Source organism: Equus przewalskii, chromosome 2 (assembly GCF_037783145.1).
Source record: "Equus przewalskii isolate Varuska chromosome 2, EquPr2, whole genome shotgun sequence".
Lineage (NCBI taxonomy): Eukaryota > Metazoa > Chordata > Mammalia > Perissodactyla > Equidae > Equus > Equus przewalskii.
This window is the reverse complement of record NC_091832.1, coordinates 47,253,534-47,266,680: the sequence shown is the minus strand read 5'-3', so window position 1 is coordinate 47,266,680 and position 13,147 is coordinate 47,253,534. Positions and strand designations below refer to the sequence as shown.

Genomic DNA, 13,147 nt, shown 5'->3' with positions numbered 1-13,147 from the left:
GAGATGCACCTCATTCACTCATTCGTTTATTCTCTCATTCATTGGAGCAGCATTTATGGGGCAGCCCTGTGTCCCATGGCAGCTGGCTAATTCCTCCTCCAGTTCCTTCCCCGGGGCTCTTCCTGGGGTACCGTCTGATCCCCCTCTGGCCTGGGAGCGAGGCCGAGGAGCTGCTTTTCTCCTTTCTGTCTCCCAGGCTCAGTCAACAGATGTTTACAGAGCCTGGTTCTAGGGGCTGAGGACAGGGCAGAAAAGGAAGGTTGACAATCCATGTCCCCAGGGGACGAGATGGAAACAGCCCAGTTAATTGATCGCTCGCTGCGTGCCAGCGGAGAGTAGTGGTTCCAAAATGTGGGGAAACTGGAAGAGGTTAAGTGGCCTGCTCAGGGCCCACCGGACACAGCTTGTAGGCGGCAGTGCTGAGGTTGAACCAGGAAGCCTGCCCAGGGTCAGCCTCCACGCTCTCTCTCTGACTCCCATCACCGCAGAGCGGGGCAGTGGGTGTGCAGGCCATGCCCATGTCCGTCCCCTGCGTGCATTGGGTTGGAACAGTCGAGCAAGGAGGACCTTTGGAGATGGTCTGGTCCTGCCACTCCTCGTTCAAAGAGCCTAAGGGAGGCTCACCTGGACCTGCACACCAAGCTCTCCGCCCAGCACACCAAGGCTACCCCCACGTCCACTCTGAGGGAGGAGACCCCGTGAACACCTCCAGCCCTTCCAGAACAAGGAGCAGAACCCCTGAATGAGGCATGCTGGAGGACACGGTCCTGTGTGACATTGACTTTGGACGCCACACATGTCTACGTCCCTTGTTATGAAATGGACACACTGACCTCCACCTACCTGCTGGAAAGGCTGAGACACTGGGAGCTGGATGTGGGGGTTCGCTGAGGCAGGGCATGCTCTCTCCTGCTCATCACTCAATGAACGTCCCCAGGCCTCCGTCACCTTTATAAATTAAGCCCTGGGCACCAAGTGGCCTCCCATCTTCTCACTGTGTCTTGTCTCCCAGCCACCTTTGCTCTGAGTCAGGGGGCTGATCCCCCTGACTCCTTTGCCTGCCAGCATCCTGCCAGCTCCAGGCTCCAGAGCCGGGAGCACTGGCGGGAGATGCAAGGCATGCAGGAGAGGACAGCTTGCCTTGGCTCTCCTTCTGGAGGTGTCTCTGAAATTGCCTACAACCCTTCTGGGATCCCAGCTCCCCAGGAGGTGGCAGCCTCCTGCACAGCCCCAGGCCCTAGAGGCAGCCCCCGCCCCACAAACCAGCCTGGCCGCTGGGGGCTGCATTCCTGGGCTCTCAACTACCTTATCTTGCCCTTGTTCCTCCTTCCCTGGGGGGCAAGCCCCCAGCCCCTATTAATCTGAGTGTCCTCCCCTTCCTCATTTTGCTCTCCCTGCCTACAATGTCGAGGAAATGAACTTCCTCTCATTTTGACATAGTAACTCGGTTTTTGTTCTGGTGCGTGGACCTTCAGTCAGGCCTGGGAGGCAGGAGCACCCCTCTCGGGCCGCAGTTTCCCCAGCTCCACTGGGGGTCCTGCGGAATGCAGCGTGTCGTCAGGCGGGCGGCCGCCCCTTCCTCGTCCAGCCCGGTCCAGGCCCCGGGCCGTCTGTGGGCGCGCGGGGCGAGGCCGAGCGCCAGGCCGGAGCCGCGGCGGGCAGCGGAGCAGCCCAGTGGGCCGCACCGTCTGAGTCGAGTCTTGGCTCTACCTCTCGTCCTCGGCCTCGGGCCCTCGTCGGTAAAACTGGGTGATGCTGAAGGGCGTTACAGGGCTGTCCGTGAGGAACCACCAAGACAAATTCGCAAGGGGCGCAGGAAGCTGTTATCTCCTTCGGGTCCGTTTAACCCCAAGTTTGGGGGCTAAAAGCTAGTATTTAGCTGGCATGAAATTGACAGTATTTAATGATTCAAGCCAACACGGACGTGTAAGTGAAGAATCTCTGTATTCGCCCGCATTTTCAAGCTGCAACAAGACCACCGGGAATACTAAGCCCCCCGGACTCCTCCGGTAGCTGGGACCCAGCCCGGCCCCAGCCCCGCGACACGGGCGCCCACTCCGCTCGCCTTAACCTGCCCCGCAAGCCGCGCCCCACGTCGCCGCCGCCCCTCCTTCCGGCCTCACCCCTGCTCCTGCCCGCCCCGGACCCCGCGACCCCGCGACCCCGCGACCCCGGCCGCCGGGACCGAGCCCGCCCTGGCCCCGCGCGCCACTCTGCGCAGGCGCAGAACGGGCCTGCCCCGCCCCGCCCACCCGATGCATATGCAAAGAAGGCGACCCGGCGCCGTCCGGGCGCACGGGCGGGCAGGGAATGGGGCGGGGCCAGCCGGCGTCGGTCCGTGGGAGAGGCGGCCCGGGGCCGTGGCAAGGGGCGTGGCCAGGGCGGAGCCGGGCCAGGAGGCGGGCGACTGGTCTACCTGAGGCGGAGAGGGGCGGCGGACAGGGGGCCTGCAGCGGGGAGCCGGCGTGGACCGCGGCCATGAGCACCGTGGACCTTGCCCGCGTGGGCGCGTGTGTCCTGAAGCATGCGCTGACCGGGGAGGTGAGGCCGGACGGCGTCCTGGCAGCGGCATCAGGGGCCGGCGTGGGGGTCGTGAAAGCCGTGGGAGGCTCAGGCTGCGCGTGCGGCGGGGCTAGGGGCGCGGGCGGTGGTCGGGCGGTGCGGGGCCCCGGGCGCGCGGCGGGGCTGGGGGCCAGGGCGGTGGGCCCATGTCACCCCTCACCCTCCACTGCTCAGGCCGTGGAGCTGCGGAGCCTGTGGCAGGAGCAGGCGTGCGTGGTGGCCGGCCTTCCGGCGCTTCGGCTGCATGGTGTGTCGCTGGATCGCCCGGGACCTCAGCAGCCTCAAGGGGCTCCTGGACCAGCACGGAGTGCGCCTAGTGGGCGTGGGGCCAGAGGCCCTGGGCCTGCAAGAGTTCCTGGACGGTGGCTACTTCGCGGGAGGTGCCTGCCCTCCCTGCCCCTCTTCCCCGGCAGCTGCCCTGAGGCCCTTCCCCAACCTCAGGGCATTGGCTGTCCCCGTTTTGTCGAGTCCTGATCCTTCTCTCTCCAGGAGCTGCCTGCAGATGCCCCTGTGTCAGCTCCTCTCATCTCTCCTGCCCCCTCCAGCTGGGGCCCAAACCCTCACCCACAGCCATGATGTGCCTCCCACTGTGGACAGATGGGCAGTGTGGCAGGGCCCGGTGGTGACTAGTCTGGTGTCAAATCAGGACCAAGCGTCTTTACTGGGTCAGCTGCAGGGCCACTCCCCACCACGGCCTTTGGTCACTGTAGATGAGACTCTGAACTTCATCAGCTGCGCCCTCCCCTAGCAGGAGTAGCTGGGACCAGAGCCCAGGCTGTGGCAGCGCCTCCTCTACCCCATTGGGACCCCTCCGCCAGCGCCCAGGATGTGCCCCCCAGACCCCTGGGCCCAGTGGCAGAATCCAGGAGAGTCCTGCTCTTCCCTTTTCAGGTCACCTCTGGGCCTCAGCTCCTCTAATGGTGGGGTCAGCCCGCCCTGCTCTGCCCCTCCGGGCCCTGGGTGGGTGAGCTGGGCACCAAGGGTGGACAAAGGGCTGCATACAGGAGGGTGAGCAGGGCAGTGGCGGACCCAGGGCACACCTTTGGCCTCTGCTTTTCAGAGCTGTACCTGGATGAGAGCAAACAGTTCTACAAGGAGCTGGGCTTTAAGCGGTGGGTACGGGGTCCACGGCTCCTCTATTCCTCTTGTCCTTGCTGCACTCTCCCTGGGCAAGCTGCTTCAGGTGGCATCCACCACTCCCGCCAGCCCTTCGACCGGGTTCTCTCTTGGCTGCTGTCGGTTAGGCTTCTCACCCAGGACCTAACCCCAACAGGCAGCAGTGCCCAGCCCACCCAGGGGGCTGAGAGCCTGGCATGTCAGTCAGGGGCCTTCCCAGCCACCGTGGGTGCCTGTGCCACAGGCTGGCTGCCTCGCCTGATTGGCAGCACCAGCTGAGCCAGATCCTGGGGCTCAGCCAGCTTGGGCCCCAGTCCACGCAGGCCCAACCGGCCCCCAGGCTGAATGCCCCGAGGCTCCGGCAGCTGCTCCTGGCTGGACAGGGTGCGTCCACGGGTCAGGCTAGGCTGCTTGCTGGGCCGGCTGCCCTGTGCCCTATCTGAGCTCCTGGTAAGATGGAGGGGGTTCCTGCTTGTGGGAAGTGGTCTGTGCATCTTGTGGAGACTGGGGGCAGGTGCTGGGAGTCTGGACAAACCAGGTGTGTCTTTGCAGGTACACCAGTTTGAGCATCCTGCCGGCTGCCCTGGGGAAGCCCGTGCGTGATGTGGCCGCCAAGGTTTGTGGTGGCCAAGGTCGTGTGGGCCTCAGGGTGGCATGAGTCCCCTGGGGGTGTCCATCTAGGGCTGACCCGGACCCGTTCCCCTCCCTCCAGGCCAAGGCTGTCGGCATCCAAGGGAACCTGTCTGGAGACCTGCTGCAGAGTGGAGGGCTGCTGGTGGTCACCAAAGGTGGGCCGGTGGAGGGGCACCAGGGGCCAATGCCTGGTCACATGGGGTGCCAGGGCCACATCCTCAGGTGGGAAGGTCTTGCTGAACTTGGTGACCATGCCCTGACCCTTCCTCCCTCCCTCTGGCTTGTCAGTCTCATCGTGGTTCCTCCTCTGGTCTGGCCTGGCTCTGAGTGTCGGCCTGGCTGGGTAGGGTGTAGCCAGATCGGTTCACTCAGCTGGGTAACTGGGAGAGGTCGTGGCTGGCTAGGGCTGCCTCTCTCCTTCCAGCACACAGGGGCACCCTGACCGCTTCCCCACTGCTGCAGGTGGTGACAAAGTGCTGCTCCACTTTGTCCAGAAGTCCCCAGGCGACTATGTTCCCCAGGAGAGCATCCTGCAGGCCCTGGGCATCTCTGCGGAGGTCTGCGCCAGCGCGCCACCCCAGGTGAGCTCAGGCTTGGGGTGGCACTGCAGGCTAAGCATGCCCCCCTGCCCAGCTCCCCTGGGCTGAGGGCTTGGTGTGGCCAGATGCTGAGCTGGACCTTGCCAATTTTAGGTCACTTTGTGCTCACCGAAGCCACAGGATGTCACTGTCACCCCATTTTGCAGAGGGGAAATAGAGCAGGGAAGGGCCAAGAGCAGGGTGGCCCAATGGGCAGGCACAGCAGGGCCCTCCCCAGAGGGCGGTGGACAGCCCAGGGGCTGCAGGGTAGAGGAGCAGCTCATCCTCTCATCCTCGGGAGGGTCGGGGTTTGTCCGAGGTGACTGTGGCCAGTGTTAATGTGGTCCTGGTGGCTGACTTCCTCTGCCCTCAATGGAGGGGAGCGTCCAGCACATTCCTTCCTCTGCTTGGGCCACAGACTGCCGGTGGGTGGGCCCAGCTGCTCTTGGCCCCAGGGAGTGTGGCTGGCCTGATGGGTCCCTGCTGCCTCTGCAGTGTGACGAGGAGGCGTGCACCAGGTGAAGGCCCCAGACCTCCAAGGATCGGAGAGACGTCTGCTGCCCAGGGCTTGCTGGGAGTCAGATGTGAAGACTCGTTCTGGAATCTCTGGGCCGGGATGCCAAATTCTGCCTGGCCGAGGGTGGCAGTGAGCATTAAACGTTGGTTTCCGGCAGCCCTGGCCTCCACTGCTCTTGGTTTCCTCCGGGCTGGCGGGGCAGTTGCGGGTCCCAAGGCATCATCTTCCCGACTAGGAGAACCGCTCTTCCTTGGGTGAGGGGATGTGCCCCTGCAGCCTTTCTGGCACGTGAGGGCCAGGGGTCTGAGGACAGGCCCAGGGGCAGGACAGGACGATGGGGTTGGGCTCTGGGGTCAGGAAACTCCTCAGGCCCCAGACAGGAGCCCAGCCCGGAGGGGCTGGGGTCAGTGCTCACGTCCGGTGGGAGCGACTTGGGTGTCCAGGGAGGAGATGGTTTCGATTCCACACACTGGATTCTGGTGGACAGTCACAGACTTTTAGGGAAGGCCTAGTCTGCTGGGTGGACCTTCGCTGATGTGAGAATCGCCATTTGCACCCTGCTGGGCCCAGCTGGTATGTCCAGTTCCCCCGACACCTTCCTTCAGGAGGGAAACAGGCCCCTCGAGCCTAACCGGCTCCAGAGCAGAACTCCCGCCCCTACCGGCTCCCAGAGGCTCTCTCCTCCCAGTGGGTTCAGAAGACCTTCTCAGCACCTCCCTGTACCCCTGGTCCCGGCCTGGATGACCACAGTGGCCTCCTAGCTGACCTCTCTGCTCCCCCCCACCCCCCCGCCTGCCCTACTTCTTCTCTCATTGGTCATTTAAAAACTCAGGGCAGGTGATGATGTCCCTTTGTGGTTTAACCCCTCTGCTGGCTTCCAGTTACACAAAACCCCAAATCCAGATTCTGTGCTGAGGCTTCCAGGGTCTCCTCCACCCACCTCCCCGCCAGTTCCCTCCTGAGTCAGTAGCCCCCTACCCCTGTCTGAACTTGTGGTCCCCGAGGGCTGGCATTTGAAGGCATCCTGGTCACTGCTGTGTCCCTGGCACAGGCACCCTGGGGAGAGCCAGATGCAGTCGGTGGACAGAGGTGGACTCACCCTCTGGGGCACTGCCACCCTGACCGCCCACCCTGGGCCCTCCTGGACACACAAGGCAGCCGACTTCTTTGAAACGTTTACTTAGCTCAAGACTGAAGCTCGTGGACGTCTGACGAGGGCGCGCTTTGGAGAGCGGGCGGAAGACAGTCAAACGCGTCTACAAGGCTGCGATGGGGCGGCGCTGCCCCGGCGGGCGGGCGTGGCGGGGGCGCCGGCCGGGCCTGCTCGCCCCGTCTCCGTGTCCGGGCGCTGGCGGCCCAGGCCGCAGAGCGCACGCCGGTCCCCGCCGCTGCACCGTCTGGGCGCAGACCGGACGCCTCCGGACGGCGGCGGGGCGTGGACCGCGCAGCGCGGCTCGGCCTTGGCTACCAGACGCGGCATCGCTGCTGGGGGTGCATGGGGGTGCCCCGGGCGCAGTGGAACGCGTCCGCGAAGGCGGCCAGGTTCTGCAGCGAGCCCAGCACCCTGCGGGCGGACGGAGGGGCCTGAGACAGCGCCGGCCAGGGCCGGGGCGGGGGGCGGGGGGCGGGGGGCGGGGGCGCGGGGATCACTTGCCTGTACTTCAGGGGACTGTGGACGTCAGTTTTGATGGACTGCAAGGCGAACTCGGGCCGGTAGGACCCGCACCACACCTGTGGGCGCACGAGGGGCGTGGCTGCAGGGCTGGGGGGCGGGGCGGGCCTGGGGTGGCGGGAGGGACAGTGTGGTGGTCTCTCCAGGCACAAAGGAGTCCCTCTGGTCCCAGGCTGCTCTTTCTGATGCGGCGGAGGGAAGCCAGCAGGTTCCCGCCCTTCCTCTACAGCCTCATATGAATCCTCAGCCCCAACCCCCAGTCCTTCCTTTTCCTCCGGGAAGCCTTTGAGGCCTGTTCTGGTTCTGGCTGGCTTGCCTGCCCACGGTGCCCCTGGAGGCAGCCCATAGTGGGGGCCCTCCAAAGATGTGAGTGGGGAGCTGGTTTCCAGTCTGCGAGGCGTGGCATGGTGAGGGGGGGGGCAGGTCGCTCGGGGACTATGGCTCCTACCTGGGCGTAGTTGATGAAGAACAGCTGGTCGTAGGTCAGATCCAGTCCTGGCAGCTGCTGATCCTTGCCGCCCTCTGCTTTCCACTTTAGGTATGCCTGCGGGCACCAAACGGGTGCTGGGCCCAGGCCTGCCCTCCCTCCAGGGGACAGCACCAGCCTGGCCAGGACTGCGGAGTCCTCGGATCTGGGCAGAATGGAGGTCTGGTGCCAGGCTACCCCAGTGGGGGTCCTGCCTCTGCAGCTTAGGGGCCTGTGAGCGCCCCCAGGGACGGGCACTCACCACCTTAATTACTCAGTGGCCATGTGACCGCCTGCCCTGGCTGGGCACTCCGGGGACTCCCTGCCCGGGCAGCCTGCCACACGGTGCCCACCTAGAATGAGTCCTGGTGCCCAATACCTGAGGCTGCAGGTGCAGGGGTGTTGCTGAGGCCAGCAGACGTGCAGTGACTGTCACTGTCTTACTTGGAGATGGACAGTGACCTCCCCAGGGTGCGGAGGCCCCGGCTAAGGTTGGGTAGATGCTGGCAGAGCAGCCATGGTGCCCATGCACACGGCCAGTCAGCCTCCCCCGGGGCACCACTGCCTCCCCATGCAGACAGAGAAGGGTCCCGGGATGTGCCTCGGCTCCGGCAGGGGCAGCCTCTGCCACACCGAGGGTCCGTCCCCCACCTCCTCGAGGGGCCCACCTTGTATGCCTGCCGCACCCCTCCGTTGTCAGCGATGTTCTCCCCGAGCGTGCTGAACCCATTCACCTGCACACAGGAGACAGGATGGCCCAGCAGCGGGGGCCCTGGCTCCTCTCCTCCCCTCCCCCGGGCCAGACTGGAGTGCGGTCGGTGGGGGCAGACGGCCCAACCGCGCTGCTGGCGGCGGGCTCACATTTTGCTGGTCGGCCAGGTCCCAGGAGTAGTTCCCGTACTGGTAGATCATGCACTCGGACTGCTCCCGGAAGTGCTCAGCTGAGAAGTTGCTCCACCAGTCCAGCATGTTGCCGTTCTTGTCGAAGTTCCGGCCTGGGCAGGGGGCAGAGGCTGGCTCTCTCCTGCACGCCGCCCCCCACCCACCCCCAGGTGTCCTCCTGGGAACCCCCGTATCTAGAGCTCATGTTTCTGAGCAGCGAATGGGTCCTGAAGGGCCTCAGCCTGCTCGCAGGAGTCGGCACCGGGTGACGGGGCTGCTGAGGCCCCTGGAGAGGGAGGGCTTTAGTGGTCTTCCTTTCCACCCCAGAGGTTAGGGCCTGGGGTCTGGGTCCCAGAGGCACCACGGTTTAATGACCCTTCCTGATGTCCACACTCTCTAAACCCCAGGTGAGGGGAGCATATGACCTGGAGACCAGTTTGCCCTCGGGAGGTCCCGATGCCTGAGCCCTGTGGGAAAACCCCCTCCTGGGATGCAGCCGGAGCCCCTGTGCACATCACAGGCCGCTAGAACCAGGCAGGGTGGCCCTGCCCAGTGGTGGGAGGTCGGAGTGTTGGGTCACCACGTCCCTGGACTGGAGGATGCTGGCTGCTCTGGAATGACACTGGGCCAAGCTCTGTGCCAGGCCAGGGCCAGGAGCTTCCCAGGTGTGCTGGGCAGTGCCACTGTTCCCATTTCATAGACCCAGCTCGGGGGTGGCCAGTTAGTGAGATGAGTCAGGATCAGGTGCTCGGGCCCTTGTGCCCTCCCCTCCATCCCTCTGCCTGGAGCAGGAGCGCTGGACAGGGACTGAGCCTGCCATTCAAGACCTGCTCTGCCACCCTAGCTCCCTGGGGACCTGGCAAGTCCTTTCCATGCCCTGGGTCTTGGTGTCCCCACAAACAATGAGGGGGTTTGATGGACAGCCCCAGGGCCCCTTTCTGGAGGTCCGACTTGGCCCTCAGTCCCCTTTTGGGGCTGCTGCTCAGTGGAGGGGTGTGTTTGTGACTGGAGGTGCAGCTCTGACTGCCCAGGCAGCCCCCCTACCATTGTCGTCAAAGCCGTGGGTGATCTCGTGCCCAATCACCATCCCGATGCCCCCGAAGTTCAAGGCCTGCGGCTGCTCCTTGCTGAAGAAGGGGGGCTGGAGGATCCCAGCAGGGAACACTGCCCGGGGGTGGGGGGCAGAGAATAAGCTGTGAGTGAGCAGATCTGTGTGCCAGGGCCTCTGGGGGTCCTGCCATTTAACCCACAGCCTGGGAGGTTGAGGGGATGACATGCGCCCCACTTTACAGATGAGAAAACTGAGGTTGAGAAGCCCAGAGGGCAGGGCCAGTGAGTGGCAGAGCCGGGACTCAAGCCCACCATTCTCTGCTGCCTTCGGGCAAAGGGTCTGGCTGCCCCCGCCCTCTAGACCTCTGCCCTGCTCACACACACACCCTCACACACACACACAGGAGCGAAGATTCCCTGCAGGGGAGTGACGGGGTGAAGTTCCTACAGGCGGGAGAGGTGGTACCCACTCCCCTTCTGAGCACAGGACAGGGGCCCAGGAGGAAGGGGAGGGGGGCCACTCCTTGCCCACTCTCCTCTGGCACTGGAGGGGTTGGGGTGGGCGGGGAGGGGTGAACATACCAATCTGGTTCCGGTTTGGGGAGTAGAACGCATTAACCACAGCGGCCCCTATGATCCAGCTGTGATAAACAAGCCACTCACTTGGAGCCCGAGTCTCCTGGGGCCCTCCCTCCTGACCAGCTGAGCAGAGCCCACCATGAGCTTCATGCTGCAGCTGTGGGACCAGCGTGGCTGACAGCCAGGCAGAGTCCTGGCCAGTCCAAAGATCTGGCTCCTTTCCGGGGCCCCCGCAAGCAGAGGGCACAGAGGGCTCTGTGTCAGACCCAGCTGCCCTCCCCTGCTGGCCTGGCACCCAGCCCACTGGCCCCCACGCGCCGTGCCACTCACAGGTTCTGGTCCACCTTCTCTCGCAACTTCTTGATGCTCCGATGGGCGCTGGCCTTGAGGTTCTGCAGACCGTTCTCAAAGTACAGGTCCTCTGAGAAGTGCAGCTACAGGAGAGGGGCGGTCAGTGCCGGGCACGCAGGTGGGGTCCGCCAGGGGCCTGGGGCAGGTGGGGCAGGGAGGCCAGGGTGCTGGGGGGGCCTGTTGCCCATGGCCAACAGGCTCTGAGTGCGGGTGGACGGGGGGCCAAGCCTGGCTCCGCGCATTTACATGACTAAGCAAGTTCCTTAGTCCTCCAGGCCTCGGTTTCCTCATCCATAACAGGGTGGCGCTGGGTGGAGCGTCCCCCACACATGGTGAGGTGGCCGGGTTAGCAACAGAGCACCACCCCCAGGGACTCGAGAGCTCATGGTCTATGGGGCTGCTTCAGGGAAGATCGACCTAGGGTGAGGGGCTCTTGAGGGCCCCCTCCGCTGGTGCGGGCGCACCTTGGAATACTCCTCATCCAGGTGCTTGTTCCTGTCCTCCAGGATGTAGTTGGGGTACCCAATCTGCTCCCGGATGCTCATGGCCTGAGGAATAGAAGGATGGCTGGTCCGTGCCCACCCCACCGTGGGAATGCTGGCTCTGCCCCCTTCCCCCCCAACCATGTGGGTAAGGGGCTAAGGGACTCGGCCCCTCCTTGCAGGCTGTGAGGACAGGATGTGGAAGGGCTTGGCCCGGGGCCGACCTTCAGACCTGACAGCCAGTCAGGGGTCTGGTGGGGTGAGGACTGGGTGGAGTTGCTCAGCTGCCATTTGTCACACTGGCTCAGCGGGGCCTCTGCTGGGTCCTGGCACCCTGCTCCCCGAGGCCATGGCCACCCCACCTATTCCCAGGGCTGCTGGGGGGTCTCCCAGGCTTGGCTTCCAGTCCCACCTCCGCCCACAGCCCTTTCCTGAATGAGCCCCCCCCCCCCGCCTCGTCCTCGTCTCTAATGTGGGTGTGAAGATTGACAGTCACCCCATGCCCCCACCCTGGGACCGCCCTCTCCGGGTAGGAGGCCCTGACTGTGGCACTCCAGCCGTCCACCCACCTTCTCCCGGGCCTTCTTCTTGGACGCCTCATCCATCCAGCCCAGCTCCTCCAGGGTCTCCACGAAGACGGCCCGCACCTTGTTGATGAGCTCTCTGACCTGGGAGAGTGCGTGGCCCTCGTGCCTGGGGGACCAGCCCTGGGGATCTCTGCAGGGGTCTGGACAAAGCACTGCCCTGGCTGTGTACCTCTCTTGGTGTGGTGTGGGGAATGACCTTCTGGGACAGGGTCCCCACTGCTGCCTGCCCGCCCCTGACTCAAACTTGTACAACGCACACCTTTCTCAGGTGGGCCTGCAGGGTCGGGAGTGGGGGCCAGAGGCCTGGGGCAGCTCCCCACATCTGATGGGGCACTGGAGCAAACGTGCGTCCCCTTGCCTGTATCACTGAGCATGCACAGAGGCTGCTGGGGGATGAGCGGGGACCCCTAGCTGGGAGTCCAGAGTCACAGTGTGGGGTGGTGACCATGTGACCTGCCCCCCCATCGGCTTTCCTGTGGGGAGGTTGCACCTGGCCTGGGGGGATGGGCCACAGACAAGGTTGCCTGACCACATCAGAGCACAGAGCACCCACCACGTTCTTGCTGTCTCCAGGGAAGGCCTTCTTGACGTAGAGGGAGCCCACGGCGCTCTCCATGTTGCTGTTGACATAGCTGACACACTCCCGCCAGCGCACCTCCTCCACCGTCGTGCCGTACAGCGCCTGGTGCGGCCATTCCTTCCTTCAGTCATTGTACTGCATTTACCAACATTTACTTCCCGCTGGGCCCTCATGGGGCCCTGGGTTAATGAGGGGAGCAGATACACCTGGTCCTCGGCCTCGGTGTGCCTGGAGGCCGGTGGGGGACACGAGGTGGACTCAGACTTGCCTTTGAATGCTGGCTGTGGTGTGGGAGGCCGGAGCATGCAGTTTTGAAGGGAGTTGGGTCTTTACCCTGGGCTGGTGGTAGACGCTTTACTTGGCCCCTGGTTATTCCCTGTCCCCTGCCCTCACCACCTTGGCTTGGCTGTCTGGCCAGATTCTGCCCTCAAGGACTCCAGCCCCACCCCCAAAGCACAGGCTGGTGTTGACCAGGAGCAGGCCCTGGGGGCCACGTCGAGCTTGGCCACCAGTCACCAGCTCTCTGGGCCCTGGTTCCCTACTTACAAAGGGGCGATAACAATGTCTGCTGGTCTGTGCTTAGGGATGCAGGGGCAGAAGATGGAAATATGTCCCAATCAGATTCCTGGCCGGAATCTTGGCCGGGCCAGAGCTCTGCCCAGTGTCCAGCCACACCTTCCTGGGCTGTGGGCTTCCTGCCCCTTAGTAAGTCAGCGTGACTCGTTCCCTCTCCTCAGAGCCCCGAGACTCAGCTCCCTCCCGATGCTTGGCTAATAGTGTCTTCAACCCAACCTGCCAAAGCTCTGACCTGCCCTGGCCCGCTCTGCCCTGGTCTCCCTGTCCCAGAGGCGGCCTCCACCCATCCCATTCCTCTGGTGAGGACCTTGGAGACCCCCTGACTTCCGGTCTCTCATCTTCATAGCTGTAGTTGTCCCTCGACTGTCGTCAGCACCTCCATCTACTGCCAACGCCCTGTTCTGACCCCCCACCTGGAGGATGGCACCTGCCTCCACTCTGAGCCCCAACCCAGAACACTGATAATGACAATATTCTGGTCATTGCCCCAGAATAGCCACCAGGACCACAGGGCCT

The 13,147-nt window shown here is 64.2% G+C and overlaps 2 protein-coding genes across 4 annotated transcripts in view; one reads left to right on the top strand and one right to left on the bottom strand.

Moving 5' to 3' along the window:
* Nucleotides 1-2,365: 2,365 nt before the first annotated feature.
* Nucleotides 2,366-5,562, top strand: PRXL2B (peroxiredoxin like 2B). Its single transcript, XM_070604993.1, is given in 8 exon segments — nucleotides 2,366-2,541; nucleotides 2,737-2,790; nucleotides 2,792-2,942; nucleotides 3,623-3,674; nucleotides 4,231-4,294; nucleotides 4,391-4,466; nucleotides 4,774-4,892; nucleotides 5,385-5,562. Coding segments are annotated over 8 exon segments (606 nt in total). The 5' UTR covers nucleotides 2,366-2,478; the 3' UTR covers nucleotides 5,412-5,562.
* Nucleotides 5,563-6,569: 1,007 nt separating this feature from the next.
* The window catches only part of MMEL1 (membrane metalloendopeptidase like 1), a 36,745-nt gene continuing 30,167 nt past the window's right edge, over nucleotides 6,570-13,147 (bottom strand). Inside the window, exons 14-24 of one of the 3 annotated variants that reach the window (XM_070604963.1) lie at nucleotides 12,029-12,157; nucleotides 11,458-11,556; nucleotides 10,871-10,954; nucleotides 10,386-10,489; nucleotides 10,059-10,117; nucleotides 9,471-9,590; nucleotides 8,406-8,539; nucleotides 8,213-8,278; nucleotides 7,527-7,622; nucleotides 7,061-7,137; nucleotides 6,570-6,970 (exon numbers count right to left, since the gene is read on the bottom strand). In XM_070604963.1, coding sequence (XP_070461064.1) covers nucleotides 6,871-6,970; nucleotides 7,061-7,137; nucleotides 7,527-7,622; nucleotides 8,213-8,278; nucleotides 8,406-8,539; nucleotides 9,471-9,590; nucleotides 10,059-10,117; nucleotides 10,386-10,489; nucleotides 10,871-10,954; nucleotides 11,458-11,556; nucleotides 12,029-12,157 — 1,068 coding nt within the window. In that variant the 3' untranslated portion in view covers nucleotides 6,570-6,870. Of the gene's footprint in view, nucleotides 6,971-7,060; nucleotides 7,138-7,526; nucleotides 7,711-8,212; nucleotides 8,540-9,470; nucleotides 9,591-10,058; nucleotides 10,118-10,385; nucleotides 10,490-10,870; nucleotides 10,955-11,457; nucleotides 11,557-12,028; nucleotides 12,158-13,147 lie in introns of all 3 variants that reach the window. The other 2 variants (XM_070604971.1, XM_070604981.1) reach the window with 2 other exon arrangements.